Source organism: Typopeltis vanoorti, chromosome 5 (genome assembly GCF_054136105.1).
Source record: "Typopeltis vanoorti isolate ZY-2024b chromosome 5, IOZ_Tvanoo_1.0, whole genome shotgun sequence".
NCBI classification, from domain to species: Eukaryota; Metazoa; Arthropoda; class Arachnida; order Uropygi; family Thelyphonidae; genus Typopeltis; species Typopeltis vanoorti.
This window is the reverse complement of record NC_143553.1, coordinates 140782543-140806338: the sequence shown is the minus strand read 5'-3', so window position 1 is coordinate 140806338 and position 23796 is coordinate 140782543. Positions and strand designations below refer to the sequence as shown.

At 36.4% G+C, this 23796-nt stretch overlaps 1 protein-coding gene across 1 annotated transcript in view; it reads right to left on the bottom strand.

Annotated features, from left to right (window-relative positions):
- Positions 1–23796, bottom strand: part of LOC150106878 (uncharacterized) — an 85685-nt gene that overhangs the window by 12104 nt on the left and 49785 nt on the right. The window contains exon 3 of the mRNA XM_090392787.1: positions 14329–14471. Coding sequence (XP_090248913.1) covers positions 14329–14471 — 143 coding nt within the window. The remainder of the gene's footprint in view (positions 1–14328; positions 14472–23796) is intronic.

The window sequence follows — 23796 nt, the reverse complement described above, 5'->3', positions numbered from 1 at the left end:
TGAGCAGAAATCCAACAGGTATTTGCTATTATTATTAGGTTTGCTCTTTTCTCCAAATTTTCCCAAAATATTTTTGTATGTCTGACAATCATTTCCTACTCTGCTATTTAGATCCCCAACAAGGACCAACTTTTCCTTTTTCATTGTGTCAGTTGCTTTCTCTAAAGCCTCAAAAAATTCTTCCACTTCTACCTTAGTAGAACCTTCTGTGATACTGCCTGCCATTCAAGAAGATTAGCCTCGTATTTAGTGTTGAATACTATGCCTACTCCTTCTTTTCCTTGATTGTCATTGCCTGAATATAACATTTTATATTTATTGCTCAGAAAGATCTCACCAGTTTTTGTCTTTTTTTTTGTTTCAGTCATCCCTATTATGTCGATCTGGTACTTATCTAATTCCTCAGCTAGCTCTATTTCTTTGCCATTCAGGCTTCTTATGTTGATAGTACCGATCTTTAACTCTGGTGATGTTGAGATGGGGGTGTGTTTTCAGATTTGTTTCAGTAGCTGACTTTTCGCTGTTTGCCCTGGTTCCCTGGCGAAAACAACAGGGGCCTTGTTAAACCAGGCGACGCCCCAGCCAGCATGAAATTCTGTCATGTTGTATCATCATTTTGTATTTTGGTTTAACCAATAAGAATACAATTTGGTCGGCTAAATCCCGAATTGCCAGCCCATCCTCGTTTGTTCAGTATCCAGGTAGATACCTAACAGGGTGTACCACGAGAAGGTGAGGATTGGACATTAGGTCAGAAGCCCTGGCCGGTTCTCCACATTCCTTTAAAGGCTATGTGTAGGTTTCCTCTCAGTTATACAGCTCTGAACCTTAAGCACCCCTTCATGAATACATTTAAATTAAATTAGTTATCATTTCCAATAAAGAAATTTTTAAACAAATCAATGCATTCATTTAGTTTAGAATTAACCTTAACTGTATATGTATATACGCTGGTGTACAAAAGTTAAGGACAAATTAAATTTTTACCTGTATATAAAAAAATTTTCATGACTATAGCCAAATGTGGACATAAATTTATTGCCAACATACCAATAAATTATGTTACACAAAGAATGTATTATAAATTTCATAAAAATTAAATTGCCATACATTTTTGGCAAAAGTTACAAATTTCTTAAGGATGTAGTTAAGGAATTAATGTACAGTGCTTAATGCCCGAACTGTGATGCAGCTCTCACAATGTCATATCATGCTCAGCACCAAGTGATTCAGGAGTTTTTGAGGCAAACTGGCCAACTCCTCTTTCAGAGCAAAGATAAGGCTTGTTTGTTTTCTGGAGAGGAATTTCAAGCAGCAATGCATCTCAAATGTGTTCTATTGGGTTGAGATCTGGGGAACACGTTGGCCACTTGATTCGATTAATATCCTCAGTCTCCAGAAGTATCTCCACTGCTTGTGTACGATGTCATGTGGCATTGTCATCCGTAAAAACAAATTCTTTGTCTATGGAGCACCACGGAACAATTTAACATGATGTTGAAGAACTTCATTGCAATATCATTCACTAGCCATAGTCCCTTTTTCCAGCACTTGTAACTCGGTGTGTCAGCATAATGCCTCCCCACACTATGATCCAGCACTGTCATATGTATCCCTTTCAAGAGCATCCTCTCAATGGTAAGCAGTATACCACTTTCATACCAGATCTAGTCTCTTGTCTAGAATCAGAGGAAAGACTAAAACGACTCTCATCTGTCAAGAGTACATTAGCCTATTGGTGTCTTGTCCAATTTTTATGGATAGAATACCACTGAAAACATGCTCTATGATCAGCTGTGGATAAAGGATGCAAGACTATGGGCCTTCAGGAGTATAGGCATACTTGTCAAAGACTTATTGCCACAGTTTGTCGAGATACCTGCACACCTGAGCTTGAATGGAGCCAACTTTCAAGATGTGGCAATACGTGTGCAACAAGTAGGCTTATACGCAAACCACTCGGCCATCTACCGCTAACCACCACCACCACTGGTGGTGGCGGTTAGCGGTAGATGGCGTTGGTGTATTGAGTGGCGGAGACAGAGTTGTAGAGCAGGTGCCTTCTCGATGAGTCTTTGGACTCCCTGGAGGTATATAATAATAATACTCCTGAAGGTCTGCACCCTAAGCAATTCTGCACCCTTCTTCAAGTTTTCCAATAATTCTTGCCCACATGAAATCATCTAAATGATCTGTTTGAGACATTACAAGGCATCCAAGTTTGCAACTTTATTCCTTCACGAAGAGAGCTTCCTTCAAACACAATTCGCTTAGCCTTTTGCCTTTTATCCTGTTGAGTGCTACCATGAGATCCATTTGGGCACTATTTGAAAATTTGAATGTGTACCCACTTTCTACTCAAAATCATCAGTTATACAAACTGCCACAAGCTGATTCAACTGAATATGCAGCTGTAATTTTCAGAAATAGTGTTCATCCGTAGGTTTTGGACACCAAATTATTTAAAAAAAAAAAAAATTGCATTAATAAAATAAACTGGTCATAACAAACACAAAAATTAAAACTGGCAGAATGTAATTAAATAATGTAATACATCTATACATCTTATTTTTCCAACATCTTAAATAGGTTATCATGCAATCATAATATAATATTGTATTAAGCTTATTTTCACAGCCAACAACATGAATTAGATTAATATAATTAAATACCTGAAACTTTTACATAAAAAAATGCTTTTTAATGCTGTTATTTAAAAAAATACAATTACGTTGCAAAGACTGGATGCATTCTCCCAAGACATTGGGAGAATGCATCCAGTATGCTTGATGGTGAATAATAGCCACTCAACAGCATTATTCCTAAGAAGCACTTAATTCAATTCCTTTGTTAGTTATCTGCAAGTTTTGATATTTTTGCAAACCATACCAAACCAAATAAAAAAAAATATATACTCGCCCAAGGCATCAGTCTATTTTATATAAATATTAGATTAAAACTTTTAGATTGATATATTTTTATAAAATAAATTGATACCTTGGGTGGTAATTTTTTTTTTATTGCTAGTAGATTTAAGCTGTATTTCTGGAGTCCTGGGTATGGTTTGCAAAAATATCAAAACTTGCAGGTAACTAATGAAGAAATTAAGAATAAGGATGTCTTTGATATGAATGCATCTGACAGTCTTCATTCTCTTGTTGATGATGAATGATATCCACTCAACAGCATTTCAGTGCACACCTTTTGAAGAATTTTATAGTTTTGACAAGTCAGTGTGCAAATATTTGGAAAACATGGAAGTAAACAGTTCATTTGTGGAAAATCAATTCATTTTGGTTACAGCAAAATTAATATCCTTGGTCCTTAATATATTTAGAAGATCTGGTAAGGCACTACACTTGTATTTGGTGTGGTATAAACCATATCAAGGAAAAAATCCCACAATTGGAGCAGGAAAAAAAAATTAGTTTTGGGTTAGGGGGAGATCTTGTTATTAAATTTGTTGAAATTCTATTGAAATGCAATATAAAACATTTCCATTTATGCTATTACAACTTTTTTGCAAGTATAAAGCTAATGGTAAAGTTAGAGGAGATATCACTCAAAGCTACAGGAATCATTCATGATAATAGACTCAAAAACTGACCAATGGAAAAAAGAAAGAAAAGAAAATTAAAAATGGATAGAGGTTTGTTTTACTTTAGTACGGATGCAAACAATGAAGTAAGAGTGTGTAGATAGAATGATAATAATCATTGTGAGCCTTTGTTCAAATGCAGTGGGGGTTAAACATATTATCCAGGATTCATGCCATTCATCAGTATTCATTTCAGCTACTTAGGCACGATTTTTAGTGACGATGGTAAATTAAATATGGAAATAGACAACAGAATCAACAAAGCTGGTATGGTAGGGATTCGATTGAATAAATTCTTATGGAATAAGAGAGAAATTAGTTGGAACACTAAATTAGCTGTATACAAGACAGTGTTCAAACCAGTTTTAACTCATGGATCTGAGAGCTGGGTCAGAAGTAAAACACTTGACCAAAGACTAGAGACCACAGATATGAGAGTCCTGAGCAAGATTAGAGGCGTGAACAGATGGCATCAATGGCAATATCATATTAAAAACGAGGATATTAGGAAAGAACTTGATATTGTCAGCATCCAGGAATGCATTAGCAGAGCTAATCTGAGGTGGTATGGTCACTTAAACAGAATGGGCGAGGAAAGATTAGCAAAATAAGTGTTCTGTGCCAGGTTGGCAGGAAAACAACCAAGAGGAAGACCAAGATATAGGTGGATTGATACGGTACAAAGTGCCTTAGATGATAGAAATATAAGATCTGATAATGTTAAAGTCTTGACAAGTAACAGACTGATTTGGAGGAAAATTGTAGATAGGAAGTTAGTAATGATGTAATTTTTCATGTAGTACTATCATATCCTGTAAATCGCTTGAGGGTAAATGTCAGGAATTTGATGATGATGATGACTATTAACTTACATGTAAGTAATGCTCATCACATCATTTAGAATGAAGAACTGCTAAATCACAAACACATAACTATGTAAATATAATTTTTTTTTTAGATTTTAGAAGACATTTCATGTATTAACATGAGTTAATTTACATTTTCACTTCTAAAATGTAAACCTACTGTTTAAAATGAAACTTTTCCTGCTTTTGTATTTGCAAAATCATAAATAAGGCCAGTGTAGTCTAAGGAAATTCCTCATGGTTAAATGAGATTTACCCTCAGGTCAAGGTCAACTCACGGCCAACGATGGAATAGGAAATAAACGCAAGATAGAAGGTGTTCTGTTATTGTCACGTCACACTGACAGTGCAATATTAAACGCAACATAATACATTATTTTAAATGATTATGATTTTTAAAAAATATACAGTACAATGAAGTTTTATTATGTAATTAATGACATCCTGAAGTCTTGTTTAAACAGAGAAAGAATATGTGACTTCATGATTTATTTTATATAGTTCAGCCCAATTTTGCTGCAAATGCACATGTTGCACCATTGGTAGAGTCAGCCCTGGTTACACAGAATATGCAAAGGCAAAGATGCAATGCAAAGTTTTCATAGAACTTATAACTAGATTTAAGTAAGAACAATATTGCAATACACCACAACACGGCCAATGAGGAAGACCACAGCAAAGCTTTAATGAAAGTTGATTTGACATGCATGCACATTATCACATGAAAACAACTATTAATGCAATATTATTACTACTTCCCAGCTTAATGGAAAGTATTTGACATAATCCTAAAACCAAGAAAAGCAGCACAATTCACCTCAAACTCTTGCCCAATCAGCTTGCCCTCTTGCCTAGGAAAATTAGCTGAGCAGGTAATACTAAGATTGCAGAAAGTCACTGAAGAACCAAATCTTATTTTTGATGAGAAATTTGGATTCTGGAAGAACCATTCCTCTGAACAAAAAGTTCTCAGAATTGTGGAAAACATCAGCATTTGATACAGCTGAAAGCAGCACACAGGGAAGAACCTTCCTAACCAGAGCCAAAACATTCAACAAAATATGGCACAATGGACTTCTTTTCAAACTCCTGAAGTCCAAATTCCAACTAAGACTGGACAAACTTACCAAATCATACCTCAGTGATAACAAATTCCAACTGAAGCTGCAGGGAATCAGATTGTCTGAATGCAAAATCACAGCATGTTCCCTCCAGGACTTCCCATTATTACTATTATTATTATTATTATTATTCAGGCCTCCAAGGAGTCAAAAGACTCATCGAGGGAGGTCCTTCCTAAGACATAAAGTCTGTCAAGACTCACTGAGGGGAGGTCCCCCCCTGAGAAACACAAAGTCTATCATACCACTCTTTAAACTCACTGACCGTTCTCGCTCCCACCACTCCATCAGGCAATGCATTCCACGGCTCAACCACCCTCCACACAAAGAAACCACTCCTTACCCTCTTGCTCACAGTTTCCTTTCGTAACTTCCAGGGATGGCCTCTTGTCATCACTCCTTCCCACTGATCAACCAAGCGAAAGAACTCCCCAGTGTCAACCCTGTAACCACCTCTCAACAGTTTAAAAGTCTCAATCATATCACCTCTCCTTCTTCTATCCACCAAACTCTGCAGTCCACATTCTCTCAGCTGATCCTCATAACTATCCTTGTACAGTCCTGAAACCATCTTTGTCATCCGTCTTTGTATCATTTCCACAGTTAATTTATCCCCTTCAAATCCTGGGGACCAAATCTGAGAACAATAGTCCAAGTGTGGTCTGATCAGAGACTTATACAACGGAATGATAACCCTCTTATCTCTGCAGGTCAGTGTCCTTCTCATAATAGCAGCAATCCTCTGTGTTACCTTCACCACCTTTGCAATATGTCCCCTAAACTTCAGGTTTCTATCAATCATCAACCCCCAGATCTCTTGTCTCCCCTACTTCCTCCAGTATAACTCCTCCCATAGAGTATGCAGCATCCCATCGATGTTTCCCAAACCTCAAGACCTTACATTTTGCTGCATTAAACTGACACCCCCATTCATTTGCCCATCTATCTAGCTTATTTAAATCCTCTTGCAGGGCTACCACATCTGCACTATTACTAATAATCCTTCCCAGCTTCGCATCATCTGCAAACAACTGAATATCCCCCTGCAATCCACTGGCTATGTCATTGATATAAAGGTTAAACAATATAGGTCCTAGTACTGAGCCCTGTGGGACCCCACTTGTAACCCTCTGCCTCCTGGAAACTGCTCCACCACACACAACTCTCTGATACCTATCAGACAGCCAATCCTGAATCCAGTTGACCAATCTGACATCCAGACCCATGTGCTGCAACTTAAATATCAGCTTATCATGTGGCACCCTGTCAAATGCCTTCGCCAAGTCTAAGAAAATTGCAGTATATGCCTTTCCCTCATCTAATGTTCTTGTAACTTTATTATAAAAGGCTAGCATATTGCTAAAACAAGAGCGTCCTTTCACAAATCCATGTTGATTCTCACCTCTACCTCTACCTCTACTTTTTTGCCATCTTTGGCTGAATTCCAGGCAACTTCCACTACAACAGCCCTATATGCAGAAGGTACTGCAATATGGTACATGTTTCCACCAACCTAGATTAGCAACTGCAAACACAATCTTGAAACTAGAAAAATGTTTCAAAAAATAGTGGGCTGATATCAACACAGACAACAGCACTTCAGTACTATTAGCAAGAAGATGAATAATGGCAAAATGGTAAGCAAATTACTAAGGCAAGACCTATCCTTCATAAAACCATGTTGTCCCTCATATTCCTATCCATCCAGTCCTGAATTCTGTCTTTCACCAATTTCTCCAATACCTTAACCACCCCCTCCTGAGATGCTGATTGGCCTATAATTTGCTGTCTTAGAGCCTTCTTTGTGTGATGGGACTATTTTGCATTTTTTCCACTCCATTGGCACTTTCCCACTACTGAGGCTTAAATTAAACAGCCTGATCAAAGGAGCTGATAATTCTCCTGTGCAATCTCATAATACATGGGCTGATATGACATCTAATCCCATGGCTGTGGTCATTTTGAGGTTTTTGCAATATTTTAAGCACCTCCATTTCTTCAGCCTCTATTCTCCTATCAGTCAATGTGACATTTGGCATTGCAAGGGATGTCCACCTTGATGGCACACCATTGCAAATGGTTCACTCAGTAATTTGACTATTTGGTTTGCTTCTATTACATCTCAATGAGGCTTTGGACTCCCTGGAGATGTGATATAATAATAAAATCCTCACTATTAGCATTTTTTTAAAGTCATCATTCTGAAATAGCAAAAGAACTCTTTAGGACTGGATTTTTTTGGCTTCATCAGCTAGCTTTCTCTCATAATTAGCTTTAGCCTTCCTTACCATACACAAGCCATCCTTCCTGCCCATGCCTTGTTCTGCTCACGGGCATGCTGATTACCTTTATCTTCTCTCCACAACTTTTACTGTGTCTACAATCCACAAAAAGATGCTATTAATCAATCTAATACAATGAATCAAGTTCTATTTGATTCATTCTTCTGATGTTGGGTTATACAGTCTAATGCTGCTTTCTTCAAACACCCCATGACCACCTCCCATGTACTACCAACATCTCTCCCCTCCAAATTCTCAAACGCCATGGAAAGCTGACTCATCAGCTAGTCATAATCACATGATTTGAATATCCATACGTATCCCTTCTTAACAGAAAATTCTGAAAGTTTGCCAATCACCCAGGTCAAGACTACATGATCACTTTCTCCAAGCAGAGACAGCAGTGCTAGATTGGTTAATGTTAAGTTCTCTGATGGAATGATTAGCTCCAGCACTCTTGAACCTTGTCCATTACATGCTGTCTCAGGTAATTATCTCTCAGCAGCTGTATAAATTCTTCCTTCCCTGCATGCAATCATTCCTCCTTCCAATCTGTGTCTCCATAGTTGAAATAGCCCTTAATAATTACTCGACCTGTATTCATCATGTTAATTTGCAAATGCATGTCATTTACATTTTCCCCTTATAATCCCTGGATTATATGGGAAAATGTAAACAGCAGATAGCTTCAAATGAACTGCTATCTGAATCCCAGTCCCCCCCCCCCAAAAAAAAGATGTAATTCTATTCTTTTTGGCATTATTCCTCTGCTGCTATTAGCAACCTCCCCATAACCTGTTCCTTCTGTCCTCTCTGAAGACATGATATCACTTGCATTCTATTCCTATGATCATATCATCCTCAGTCAACCAAATCTCAGTAATGCCTATAACTTTTGGCCAAGTTATGCTAACCAATTCCAGAAACTCCTTGTCCTTATTTCAAGTACTTCTGGCACTAGTATACATAAACTTTGTGAATTGTGAATGATAGTGCATGAAATATGAATGAGAGTTTGAAGAAAGTGATTGAAATTAATAATGTGGATGATGAGATGCCAGCACAGAAAGAAATTGCATGCTTACACAGACTCCTTCACAGGATAAAACATGAGCTCGAGCAACTAGAAAAACTTGGTGTGTGGTACAGAAGGATGAAGAATGAAAGAAAGAGTGAATGGGAAAAGAATGAAAGTGTGAGAAACTGGGAAAAAAAGAGATAGTATTGTATGGAGATTCGATGATAAGAGGTATACTTAATGAGAAAGTGATGAAAGCATGTTTTCTAGGTATGAAGAAAAAGGATGTTAGTGAAGCTTTAAGTTTGAGCAAATGAGTAAATTGTTTTGGCAGGCACAAATAATTTCAGAGGTGAGAGATATGTAATGAGAGAAGATATGAAAGAGTTGTTAGAAACAAAAATGAAGAGTAAGAAAGTAAAGATTGTGAGTCTGCTGTCTCGGTATCATAGGACAGAATTGAAAAGAAGGACCATGATTGTCATTGAGAGGATTATGCAGGAGGAATGGTATGCAGTTTATAGATGTGTGGAGTGAATTTTATGAATGCAAGGACCTCTATATGCCTGATGGACTGCACTTATAAATGGTTTTGGAGTTAGATGCTTGGAGAACGTGTTGTTCATTGAGAAGTTGGAAGTCAAAAACCAGAGAAACTAGAGATATTAGGGAGGAAGCAATCAAGCATGTGTCTAGCCACACCTGGGACAAATGAGTGTGAGTGCAGGAATGACCCCTGAGATAGATAAGTGTGAAAGCAGGAATAATTGCAAAGAGCTGAGTGCAGTTTCCCAGGTTTTGAATCTGAATGGGCAGGTAATGACATTATGTAAGGGTAACTGTGGGCCCAAGGCAATGTTGAAATGAATGTACATGAATGCCTGAAGTATCAGAAATAAAGGAGAGGAGTTTTTAGCATTGATGAGCTCAACTTGGCCAAAAATTATTGGCATTAGTCATGAAACTGTAATATATACTTCTTGAATAGGATCCTCTGCCCAAGCCCTGAACACAGCTCTGAATATTGACTGATTCAGACAGATAAGTAAAAGGTGAAGTTGTCTGCAAGGACATAAAAATCAAAACTCCATGGTGGACTAAAAAGTTAAAGAGACAGTCATGGAAAATAAGAAAGCATATCAAAAGTTCCTAGAAAGTAAAAGTAGCTAAACAAAAGTCCTGAGAAGACTTGTAACAATATAAAAATATCAGGAAGGTGCCAAGATGATAAAAGGTGACATGAAACGAAGATAAAGATATTCTAGGATGTTTGGAATAATTATTTTGAAATCCTGTTAAATGAAACAAGAAGTGACAGAATAGTGGTGGAAAATATTCAAGAGGAACAATTAGAAGTATATATATCAATACATGAGATAGAAAACATCATCAGAAACCTGAAATATAGGAAGGGCTGGAGTAGGTGATATTACACAAGATATGCTCAGATATGGAGGTATAAAAATTTTATAGTTGTTGCACTGCAGAGAGCTGAATTCCAGATGATTGAAGTAGAGCTCTCATAGCACCTATCTATATAAAAAAAGAGAAATAAAATTGAATATGAGAACTGCAGAGGAATTTCAATGTGCCAGGCAAGATTTATGCAAGCATACTTGAGAAAAGGCTGAGAAACTGTGGAAAGGAAATTTGGCAAAGAACAAATTTGAAAACAAATACAGCAATACCTTGCATAAGTATGGTTTTGAACCATGCAGGTTTCATTATAGCATGGTTTATAATTTTTAACAATTTGAAAAAATATTTGAGTAGTACTGTACTGCATTAACATTCCAACTACTAAAACAATACTGTAGGGATTTAGCATATCATAGTAACAGCTGCATCGATGCACTCTTTAGTATTATTTCAACTTTGATGCAGCAAAGGTAGTTGTTCTACAAAATTTTCCGTGTGCATTAATTAATATTTCTGGTGAGCTTGCAGTAAACAAATAATGCATGATAATCCCCCCCCCCCACTACCAATTGCTTTTAAAATTTATACACACACTATCCAAAATGGCTTTCAGTTTCACTTCTACTATTTGACTGACTTCTGATACAGGCCAGAAAAAAGCTGAGAATTTTTTTCTGACTTGAATCTAACAAATTAAGAAACTAGTTCCATTTATCAACTGGTGTATTTTGTATCTCAGTTCAGAAGTGGAAGATGACTTAAGAATAGCTGGTTTACCCAACTTAAAAATAAGTGAAGAAAAGAGTCAAAAATCACTTCATATCAGAAACTTCTTTCAAGGAAGGATAACAAATATTCATTATTACAGACAGTCCCCGATTTACATAAGAGTTATGTTCTGCAAACTTTAAGTAACTCAGAGTCAGATTTAATACCCTTACCTATTAATCATACCCTATTCTCCATATGTGTCTTAACAGTATCTGTACGCAGCAGTGCCTCAACACGTTTTAAAGGTTATTTCTGTTAGTTTCATTCATGTGATGAACACATACATTACATTTCAGTATATAATTGTTAATGCAAAGTAATATAATAAAGTATAAGTAGTATGAGAAAAAAAAAGTTGAATTGGATGGTTCAACCTTCCATACTGAAATTATTCTTTCTTCTCTTCAGACTTTTAAGCCCATGAGGCATCAGGATCCATCCTCCAATTGTTTTCTACCTTCATAATGATGTTAAAAATGTCTTTACTGCCATTATCCAGAAATTTTTATCATTATTATTATTATTATTATGGAAGCATTATGTTCAAGAATGTTATTGTACACAGAGCAAGGGGAACTTATGGTTAGCACCCTGCTGAAACAAAAAAATTTACTTCAAAAACTTCAAAATATATGGTAGGACACATTATGTACCCAGTACAGAATTTTTTTAAAAAAATATAATTATTAAATAAGTAGTAGATAATTATTTTTTCTTTATAATTTTTCTCTAGATCAATTTTGATGCATGTACATATGGGTTCGCTGTTTCCAACTTCTATTCCTCTGTCCAGTCATGGCTGTACTCTAATCCAGCATACACAAACACTAAAAATTATGAAACTATATGAATACAAATACACAGCATGGCTGTGTTCAATAGTAAGGAAGGTGCATGTATACATGCACTGTATAGGCTATCTACTTTGCAGATGTTGTTTATTATTTTAACGGTATAATAGAACACAGAAACTAAGTAAATAATTAATTTATTAATTATTTACTTAGTAATCTGCAAGGTACAATGTACCTTGCAGATGACTGCTGTTAGGTGATTCTTTCTTTTAGTGCTTTCAGTGCTTTAATTTTATGCTTTCAGGATAATTTGTATGTGTCTGAATTTATGTAAGTTGAGGGACTACCTGTATTTATATTAAAATAATATAAAAGAATATATAATATATAAACTGTATATTTTAATAAAAGTGCATATACACTCTTTGGAAATGATCTTAAATATGATGATTTTTCAAAATTTTTGAAGTTTTCAAGCACAAACATTGTTTGCACATAATAATGGATTAACATAAATAGAGGATAATACAAATCCATCTTTATTTCATATCCGAATGTATAGAAACTAACATGTTTTGAAAGATAAGCCAGAAAGCCTATGAGAATACAACCCTCAGCTTAAGAGTTGTCTTGGACTTGCCATATTTAAAAGACACAAGCTCTGCCCAGGAGCCTGTATAGTACCTTTTATTAGTACTTTTATCCTTTCTTTTAGTGTTACAGGGTGATCAGCATTCATTTTAGAAATTATGGACTTTACAACCGTGTTATAATAACTCTTTTAATATCTCGACGTTTCGATCTTCATATTAAGATCACCATCTAGAGCATATACAAATATACAGGACAAGCTAAGTTACATTACATACAGTAAGCTAGAGAAACAATGAATTGATCACAAGTTATTTTACTGGCATGACCTCTAGTGAAAAAAAAAATAAAATAAAATAATTATTTATAAACTACATCAAGCTAAATTCTATTTCTGATAACATGAATAAACATTCTTTCTTACAGATAGTTTTCTTTCAATAACAATGATATCCTGCTTTCAGCATTACAATTGTTATTTTTGATTTAGGATCCTGGATTTTCTACAATCTTGTTTATAGTTGCTCTTAGAGAGGAAGGTTCGAATATATGCCTTCCATATATTTGGGATTTTTAGACCATCATTATTGTTTAGATTGGGGTGGTTGGTAATAATCTCACAGGCATCCTTAAATTTGCATTCATACCATGTTTTGGTGTGATGTAGACAACTAGTGCTTTTCCAGTCAATTCTATGTAAGGTGTTCAGGGCATGATCCGAAAGGCCAGCTCACCATAATTATTATATTTGATGTATCGTTTATGTTCTTTTTGTCTGACAGGAATTGTGCATCCTATTTCTTCTATATATGGTATGTTACAAGTGCAATAAATACGGTATACTCCAGGGTGGGTCAGCAGATGGAGTGGGTCTTTGGATGAGTTGAGTAAGCTTTTTAATTCTGCAGGAGGTTTAAAGGTGGCTTTGAGGTTGTATTTTTGTATTATGTTTATTTTATCTGATGTCCCTTTAATGTAAGGAATGGTTATAGTTTTATTGTAGTCTGGTTTCTCTTTGTTTTTTATTGAGGTCTTGTAGAGAATTTTGTTAATAGTGTTTTGGTTGTACCCATTTTTTTGAAAAGTATTGCTGATAACTTTAAATTTGTCTTTCAGTGCCTGTTCACTTGAGCAGATCTTCAGAGCCTTGTTTTTTAGAGCATTAACGACACTTAGTTTTTGTGTTGGGTGGTGGTAGGAGTTTATGTGTATATATTGGCCAGTATGTGTCAGTTTCCGGTAAACAGTGAAGGAAAGATTTCCAGAAGGAAGACGTGTGACAAGTGTATCTAGAAACGGAAGTGTGTTCTGTTTTTCAATCTCAACTTGTGATCAATTCATTGTTTCTCTAGCTTACTGTATGTAACGTGACTTAGCTTGTCCTGTATATTTGTATATGCTCCAGATGATGATCTTAATATGAAGATCGAAACGTCGGGATATTGAAAGAATTATTTATAACACGGTTGTAAAGTCCCTAATTTCTAAAATGAATAGTACTTTTAGGTTTCACTGGCCTGACAGCTTTTTGAAACTGTTGGTTCTCACCAGTGACCCAGAGTTCATGTCTTTTCAGCAGCGTAAGTCCAAGGCAATTCTGATGCTGATGGTTGCATTCTCATTAGCTCTTTAGGTCTATCTTTTGAAACTTTCTATGTTTCTATACTATGTTTCTATACTATATCTATGTGGCTATAATATCCCATATTTCTATTAATTTACTTCACCAAAATGAAGCCTTTAAGGCTCTCTTTTTTCAGTAATCATAATAGATTCTAAACGAATAACAAATATTAACTTTCCCAGAAACAAGCAACTCAAAAAAAGAGCCTATTTAATAATGAATGATTTATATAAACACCTCATACCTGAAATTTGGCTGTGTAGTGGCACTGTTATATGTTGCCATTCATCACTTCCATCACAGCAATCACAAATTCCATCATTTACTCTGGATGATTTAACAAAGATTGGATTAGATATTCGTGAGGGTTGAAAAGTACAATAGAAACTGCAAAGGAAAAAAAAATATAGGCATCAAAATTTAGAGATATTCAAATGACAGTGAATCCAGATTATTGTCTTACTGAAGAGAATATATAAACTTACTTGGATGGATGGGGGAAAGGAGGAGGGAGAGTGGAGGAAGGCAAGTGTTTTTCTAACATAAATATGTTTCTATATGTTGGAGAAAAGACCACAGGCAGGATGAATGCTATAATCACTGGATTTAACATTTTAGTCAAATAGCTTATTCAATTATAAGAAAAATAATATTTATTAAGAGCAATGCCAGATTTTAAGAACTAGTGTTAAATTCATTATATTTATCTGCATATTTTTCCCAGTTACGTACTTTTGCAAAGTTATGAGAAGCAAATTAAAGGAAAACTAATGTATCCCAAGAGTCACCATTTTCTCCACAGACCACCTAAATGTGATTATTTTTCTTATTAAACAGTCTTCCACCAGGAAAGCTGTTTAATAATAATAGAAGAGATCACAAGCTGCTTACTACATTGATGGAACTGGACTACATGGAATTGATGAGGCTAAGGATTTGGAAGTGATTGTGGACAGGGAATTGAAGTTCAGAGAATATATCACAAAGGTGGGCAGAAAAAACTTATCATGTTACTTGGATGTTAAAGAACACTAACAGGCAGTAATATGGAGGTTATTATTCCTCTTTATAAGGCTGCATTTGAATTCTTTGAGAATGAAAAGATGGTGGAGAGGAGACAGAGACAAAAACTCTAAGTTACCAAGGCTAGTTGATAGGCAGGAAAGAGTGGGTATGATAGACATGTAAGTCATTAAAGCGGTTGTAAAAATCTCACATAATCATGATTTGCTTATTATGTTTGTTTTTTACAGCATTATACAGGGTGGCCATAAAATAACTTTCCCTCTTTGGAGGCATCTGTAGTTAAAACCAATAAACGTAATGTGACCAGATTTTATATTGAGACTTTTGAAGGCATGGGGAGATGATTTCCGCAAAAAAAAAATTAGTATCAAAAGTCGCCGATAGGGGAAATTTTGGCGCTGGCAGAGCAGAAAACAAGCAGATAATTACATTAAAGGCAGATAAAATGGAATAATAACATTTCGACGGTGTAAGCGACAACCGCGTCACTCATTCCAGATATGTGGCCCGTTACAATAATAATAATAATAATTAAACTAAAACAACAACTTGCGAGAGAGACAGAAATTAATGTAGCGATTGAACTCACAGGAAATAATGTTTTATTCATCAGAATCAGGGTTCCCTGGACCACACATGATTTTCAATGTGCTGACCTTTCTTGTGTACAACAAATTGCATCCGGTGTGCAACATGCTCTACAGCTGAGTGTAAGGGGCCGGACTGGATGTTCATAACAGCCCGTTTTATGTTCTCTTTCAAGACATGCAAGTTGGGCAGGCCACCAACATACACAACAGATTTCAAATACCCCCACAGCCAAAAGTCACATGAAGTGATGTTCGTGGATTAAGGCGGCCATGCCATCGGAAAGAACTGACTGATAACTCTTAACACGTGTTGACTTAACAAGTAAAGCATCCTGAGGCAAGGTAGGACGCATATTGAGCACAATTCTTCAATCATTCGAATAATCATTCCTGAACGTTCCCAATCCCTTTTTAAATGGAATTGGTGGCGCTGCTGTCACGTATGCATAATAAAATTTGCATAATCTTTTTTACCTGCATTTACTGTAAATATTTGACTGCTTTCGGGCTCCACCAGCGCCAAAATTTCACCTATCGGCGACTTTTGGTACTAAATCTTTTTTTCGCAGAAATCATCTCCCCATGCCTTCAAAAGTCTCAATATAAAATTTGGTCTCACTCCATTTATTAGTTTTAGCAACAGATGCCTCCAAAGAGGGAAAGTTATTTTATGGCCACCCTGTATATACTAGGTGTAAATTTCATAAGATTTAAGTTTCATCATATAGATAAGCTAAAAATATGTACATGTATTTGTTCACATTTATTAATGCAATCGTATGCTTAGTATTATTGGAACCATCATGTGACTAAGTAGTGGTGTAAAACAATTACTTAAATGTATTTTAAGCAGTCTACTTGCTTACTGTAATGTAATCCTTATGGAATTATACAGCCATAATGGTATGTGCGTGTTTATATATATTCACAGAAGTTTTCCGATATCATACCATACTGTACCATGCAATTGCTGTACCAATGGTAGCCATTTTGTCACTTGAGTTTTGCTTTGAATCTCGGTGATGGGCACATGCATTAGTTGGGAGTTTTTGAAATAGCTGTTGCTAGGTAACAGAAACACTAGCAGGTGAGGAGAGCTGGAAAAGAGAAAAAAAAAAAAATCTGAGTTAAATTTGTGATTTTGGAAAAGTACTTATATGTATCTTTATCTACTCTCCAGTGAGGAACTGTGGAGTTAATATTGAAGGACAGTATAATGTATAAAGCCTTTGTATATTAGTGAGAATGTTACATGCTTAATGAGAAGCAAGCGTTGTTCCATGAAGCAAGCTGGTATTTGCAGTAAAGTTCTTCTTTTTCTTGTTAGTGCTTTTGGAACTAATCAAATAAATGTATCCTTACAGTCAGAGTAATTATTCTTCATGCCTACTTCAGCAAAATGAGGGAAGGATGTGCTTACTTAAAGAAACTTACTTACTTACTTACTAGAAAAAGATATAGGCAAGTATAATAATCAAGTAAGATCTTGAACTTCTTTTATTAAGACTAAGGAATTTGAGAGGTAAGACAAAATTAATGCATAAGTAGAAAGAAATGGAAAAAAAAAAAAATAAATAAATAAAGGAAGATAAAGAAGACAGTGATGGAATAAATGTTGCATAAGATTTTCATATAATCAAGTGAAATTATAAAACTTTTTAGCTGAATGCTATGTTCATTCTTTGCCGACGTGGTTGGCCGAGAGGTTAGTGTATCGCTCTCCAGCCAAAAGGCTGCAGGTTCGAATCCCGCCGTGGGCATGGATGTTTATGATTGTTTGTGAAGATATACTAGTAGTGGTCGGCAGTAGATGGCATTGGTGTAGATGATGAAGGGAGTTCGGGTTGGTAGAGTAGTGGAAACTGAGAGTTGTACAGTAGGTGGTGTCCTCCCTCGATGAGTCTTCAGACTCCCTGGAGGTGTTACATAATAATAATAATAATAATAATAATAATAATAATAATAATAATAATAATAATAGTGTTTCTCATTATTATTACAGTAAACCCTTGATTTTATGGACTTTGAATTTAACAAACAAAATTTCTGGTCCGTATGTCACATGTGAAACATTGTTTATTTGTTTATTTAAATATAATTAAAGCTTATTTTTGGAAAAATGTTTGTTTATTTATTTTGATATAGATCGCAGACTTGTTTTTTAGAGTCTCAAAACCACAGTGAGATTATAAGCAATAATACATATAGAAAACTTTTCTGTGAAATTAAACTTTTCATAGATACAGTACTTAATTACATAAAATTTTCTACATAAGCAAAAACATAAATTAGCTAATTTGTCAATTTTTTAACATACGCATTCGGAAAATCTACTTTATTATATAACAGACTTTCGGATTTAACGGACATCACCCTCGCCCGAATTAGTCCGTTATATCGAAGTTTTACTGTACTTCATGACACCTCCAAGGAATCCAAAGACTCATCGAGGAAGGGCACCTACTCCACAACTCTTGATGTTATTCCTCAAAGAAATATATTTAACTGCAAAAGTCATTGAGAGAATTTTCTTTTAGTTCATATTTTGCAAATTCTAGAATGGCCATATAATTATCCTCTGTATTTAATAAGAATTTAAGAGTTAGGTATATGGTATATTGTCCGTGCGGTTAGCCTAGTGGCTTTGCAACCATATGCCTGGGGAAGGAGTGTCCTAAGTTCGATTCCCGTCACTGACGTGAGGAGCTAAAGGATCTTCCTCAGCCATAGCCAAGTTAGCCAGTCTCGGGCGTGGACAGCAGGGCTTTTCATCCTGCAAGCAGGCAAACCGGCCCCGTGAACACACAGGGATATAGGCAGGAATACTTAGAGGCATAGGGGTGACCATCCTATCCTCATACTTTGGTTACGAAATCCAAGCATGCTTGGAAAGTTGTGGGCCTTAAAGGCCTGTTAAAGCCATTGGGATAGGATAGGATATATGGTATATTAAGAAATTAATTTTATACTAACTGATATTCTACGAAAAATATGAATATCAAATCTCCTTTGAAGGATAAAGAGAATTACTAAACATACAGAATTATATTTGTTATACATATTTGCAGTATTTTTTTTTAACTGAAGCTTCATTCTTTGGAATATACAAAACGCTGATTTTGAAGTCAATGCGCTGTCATGAGTATGAATCTCAACTGCTTTGCCGAGTGATTAGCATACCCGCTCTCCACACAAAATGTTGCGGTTTCAAATCCCGCCGTGAACATTAATATTTGTGATTGCACTAATAGGATCGAAGATAAGAATCTCTGGAAGCCATGGGATGAAGACAATTAAATGGTTTCACTTAAATGAAGAGAGTGTGAGGAATCGTTTTAGGGAGAGGGTGTTAGAGAGGATTTCGGATGGACTGGAAAGTGTACAAGATTGGTGGAAACATTATTCAAAAGTAATCCTGAGCTGTGCAATCGAGGTACTTGGTGAGACATCTGGAAAGATTAGAGAGCAGAAGGAGGGTTGGTGGTGGAATAATAATGTACAAGTGGCAGTGACAGCTAAGAGGAAGGCAAAGCAGAAGTGGGATGAGTCAAGAGTGGAAGAGGACAGAGAGGTGTACAGAGAGAGAAAGCAAGAAGCCAAGAGAGTTGTGGCACAGGTGAAGGCCATGGCATATCAAGATCTGTATGATCAATAAGAAACAAAGGAAGGACAGAGAAAAATTTATCACCTAGCAAAATGTAGAAATAAAGCAGCAAAGGACATCTTACATGTGAGGCAGATCAAAGACACCACTGAAGGAAGAGATTATGGAGGGATGTGGACATAAGAAACAGATGGAGAATATACTTTGAGGGACTTTTGAATGAGGAAAATGCAAGGACTCACAGAGAAGATGGGCAACCTTCTGAGGGGATGGTGCAGAACATCAGTAGAGTGGAAGTGATGGAGGCCATGAAGAGGAATGGAAAATCGGTGGGCCCCGACAGGATTCCAGTGGAGGCATGGAAAGCACTGGGGAAGAGGGAATTGACGTGCTGTGGGACCTGTTCATGAAAGTTTGTCAACAAGAAAATATACCCGAGGAATGGAGGGAGAGTACTCTTGTCCCCATCTACAAGGGTAAAGGGGATGCACAAGACCGTAAAAATTACATAGGAATAAAGTTGATGTCCCACACAATGAAAATCCTAGAAAGGGTTCTTGATGGAAGATTGCAAAGGAACAATTTGGCTTCATGCCTGAACAACAGATGCCATCTTTGGGTTATGGCAGATGATGGAAAAGTTTCGAGAGAAACAATTGGGAGCTACATCTGGCATTTACTGATCTGGAGAAAGCATATGATAGAGTGCCAAGGCAAGAAGTCTGGAGGTGTCTGAGGGAGAAGGTTCCGGAGAAATATGTCAGGTTGGTGCAGGAGATGTACAGAAATGTGAAGACAAGTGTTCGGATCTGTCTGGGACAGACAGAAAGTTTTCAAGTAACAGTTGGCTTTCATCAAGGGTCAGCATTAAGTCCATTTCTGTTTAACATTGTGATGGAGGTGGTGATGGAGGAGGTGAGAGAAGATGTGCCTTGGACAATGTTGTATGCAGATGACATCTTGCTGTGTGCAGATTCAAGAGAAGAAGCGGGAACTAAACTGGAAAGATGGAGAAAAGTACTGGAAGAGAGAGGTATGAGACTGAGCAGAAGTAAGACAGAGTATATGTGTTGCACAGTGAGCTGCAGCCTCCTCCATCTTCTTCCTCAACAGTGGAAGAAGATGGAGGAGCTGAGAAGGAAGTGGGATGCAGAATACAAGCGGGTTGGAGGAACTGGAGGGAGATGGCTGGAGTGTTATGCGATAAGAGGGTGCCGATCAATCTGAGGCAAAATCTATAGGACAGTAGTGAGGCCAGCTATGATGTATGCTATAGAAACTTTTTTCCCAGAGGAAAAAATAACATCAGCAGGATGGAAGTAGTAGAGATGAGAATGCTTAGGTGGAAGTGCGGTGTGACCAGAAAGGATCGTCTGAGAAATGACTATGTAAGGGGAACAGTGAAAGTTACGAACTTAGGAGCGAAGATACAGGAGGCAAGGTTGAGATGGTTTGGTCATGTGATGAAGAGGGAGGACGAATATGTGGGAAGGAGGGTCATGCAGATGGATTTGCAAGGAAGGAGGAAGTGTGGGTGGCCAAAGAAGAGATGGAGGGAGCTGGCAGAAGAGGACTTGAGGATGAAGAACTTGGATGTGGTGACAGCCCAAGATAGGAGGATGTGGAGGAGACTCATCATCAACAGTGACCCCACTTAAGTGGGAGAAGCTGCAGAAGAAGAAGATTGCACTAGAAATACCAGTGCTCGTGGAGGGCAACAGATGATGTTCGTGCAGTTGGTAGAGACAGAGAGTTATAGAGTAGGTGCTCCCCTTGATGAATATTTAGACTTTCAGGAGATGTCACGTAACAGTTTATAATTTTTAAGCGCCTCCGTATCATAATTGGAAGAACGATGGTACATTGCGCCCTTTGATTGGAATAGGCCTAAGTTCAATTCTCGTTGCGATGGGAGGAATCTTTATCTGGACGATTTCAATCGAAGGTGAGTTAGCAGATCTCATACGGAGGTAGCAGGGTTTTCCCCCCCGGAAACTCAGGTTTTTTTCATCCCGCATACAGACAAATTGGCTTTAGAACACATGTAATTTACAGACAAAAAATACTATTTGTGTTGGTGATGGAGGTGGGCGGTAGATGACGTTGATGGAGACAATTCATAGTAGAGGTTGGGTGTAGTGGTTGAGACAGTTGTAGGTATCCTCTCGCGATGAGTTTTCGGACTCCTTGGAAGTATCAGGAATAATAATAATTCTAACCAACCAGGACTGTTTTCTTTTTTTTTTTTCTTGGAGTTTGAGAGGTATGATAGTTAGTGTGAATGATAGGTAGCATGGGTATCCCACAAGTCTGCTGCCATGGAGATACAGGAGGGAATAATGATAATTAATTCTTTCTCACACTAAAGAAATGGGAAAAAAGTTGCTGCTGAGATAATGTTCAAATAAATGGATTATTTAGTGGGGGGGGAGACTCTTGAAGTACAGATATTACTTTGTCTCCTGAAATATTAGTAAATAAACTTAATATGTTCAAATTTGTAATTAACTTTCTAGATTCTAATTCCAAGTCTCAGGCTTTCCCAATAACATCTTTCACCAATTTTTGACGTATAAGTTTGCTGTTCAAATGTTGATGTGTGTGTGAGAGAGACAGAGAGAGAGAGGGGGTGGGGGTGGCTAGTAACTTGTAAGAAATAACACTGTTATTTCTTACAAAGATGAACTGACCATAAAAAAATCTCGAGAGAGAGAGAGAGAGAGAGAGAGATAACAAGAAAGGGCAGAAATTACACCCAAAAGCCTCAGTGAGAACTAGAGGGCTTGGCCACCATTCGAACAGCAGGTAAGCTTATTGTATTTGGCTCTTACAAACTGCTTTAGATTTCATGATAATTTTTTATGCTTGTTTTTTAAACTTACTGTTTTATGCTAGTGTATTGATTTTAAACAAAAAACATATTGATACAGCATACAGAGCGTAAGATTATAAATTTTTTAAAAAACACAGAGTTTGAGATTAACATACAAGAAATGCAAAGTGCATACTAATACTGATAAAAAAAAAGTGTTATCAAGATTTAATATTTACATTTATTGCTAAAAAAAAAAAGCCTTAGTTGCTTTGGAAAAAAGCTTAATTTTGTTTAGTTACAGGTAAGACTGAAGTATCGAGCTTTCCTTCGATACAAAATTAATAACAGAAAGCTCACATACAAAGATTATTTAATAGTATAATTTTCACCTGTGTGTCAGAGGCATCCATTCTAACTAAAATTAAACAATAACTGCCAATTTCAAAAAGCACCACCTAAGTAGCTGGTATAAGATAACTAAAAAGGTCAATAAATTTCCTAACAAAAAAAAAAAAAAAAAAAGTATACAATAAAAAGTTAGAAAAGATTAGCTGATTTATAAAGTACTATCTCCAATAAAGAGGATAGACGTAAGCCGTCGGATCTGTTTAAGTTACGAGAATGAAGTCAAGTTCACATGTTTCTTTATAAAGGCGTGTTTCATGAGGAACCGACTTTTGTGAAGGACTTTTTTTTTTTTTAACGAAATTTATTGACCTTTTTAGTGATCTTACACCAGCTACTTAGGTGGCGCTTTTTGGAATTGTCAGTTATTGTTTAATTTGAGCTTAGAATGTACTGAAGATGCCTGTGACACAGGCGAAAATTATACTATTAAATAATCTTTGTACGCGGGTTTTCCATTATTAATTTTATATCGATATGTCTACTCACGGTATACCTCTTTTAGAACTTTCCTTCATTTAGGGATGATGTAAATCTAACTGCTAGTAATGCAACAAACAGAATTTTCAGGTTTGGTGTCAGTATGCATGTCACTTCATACAAATTCATTTGACTTCTTAATGAAGAAAATACCTTGTTTGGTTCAACTGACTTTGATTTTGCAATTGAAATACCCCCCCGCCTCAGTCTGTCTATTTGTCTGCATGTTTTTAAATCCACTTCTAATTCTTCAAGTTCATAATATTCATTTTCTTTGTATTCAAACTCTTCTACTGAAATAAACTTTTCTTTGAAAATTTCTTCCATTATTGATTTTGCAGATCTCATAATTTCATGTTTATTTGCTATAACAAAAATTCATCACTACCCTTGTTTAAGCATATTGATGGGACTGTACTCCAAGAACTTGATTAAGGCACCGATTTGGGGGTGTTGTGGACAGGGAATTGAAATTCAGAGGGCATATTGCATAAGTGGCTAAAACAGCTCATAGAATTACCTGGTTATTGAAGATCACCCTGACATGCAGAGATAAGAATGTGATTATTCCTCTTTTTTATAAGGTCTCATCTAGATTATTGTACACAGATTTTGTCACCTTGGTTTCTTGGAAATGTGAATTAAGAAACCTATTACTAAGATAGTGGAAGGACTGCATGATGTTCCATATGAGGAGAGATTGAAGATTTGCAAGTTAGAGAATTACAGAATCTGGTTAATCAGCAGATAAAAGGGGAGAAGTTGCTTAGGGTAATTTATAGGATTGATGTT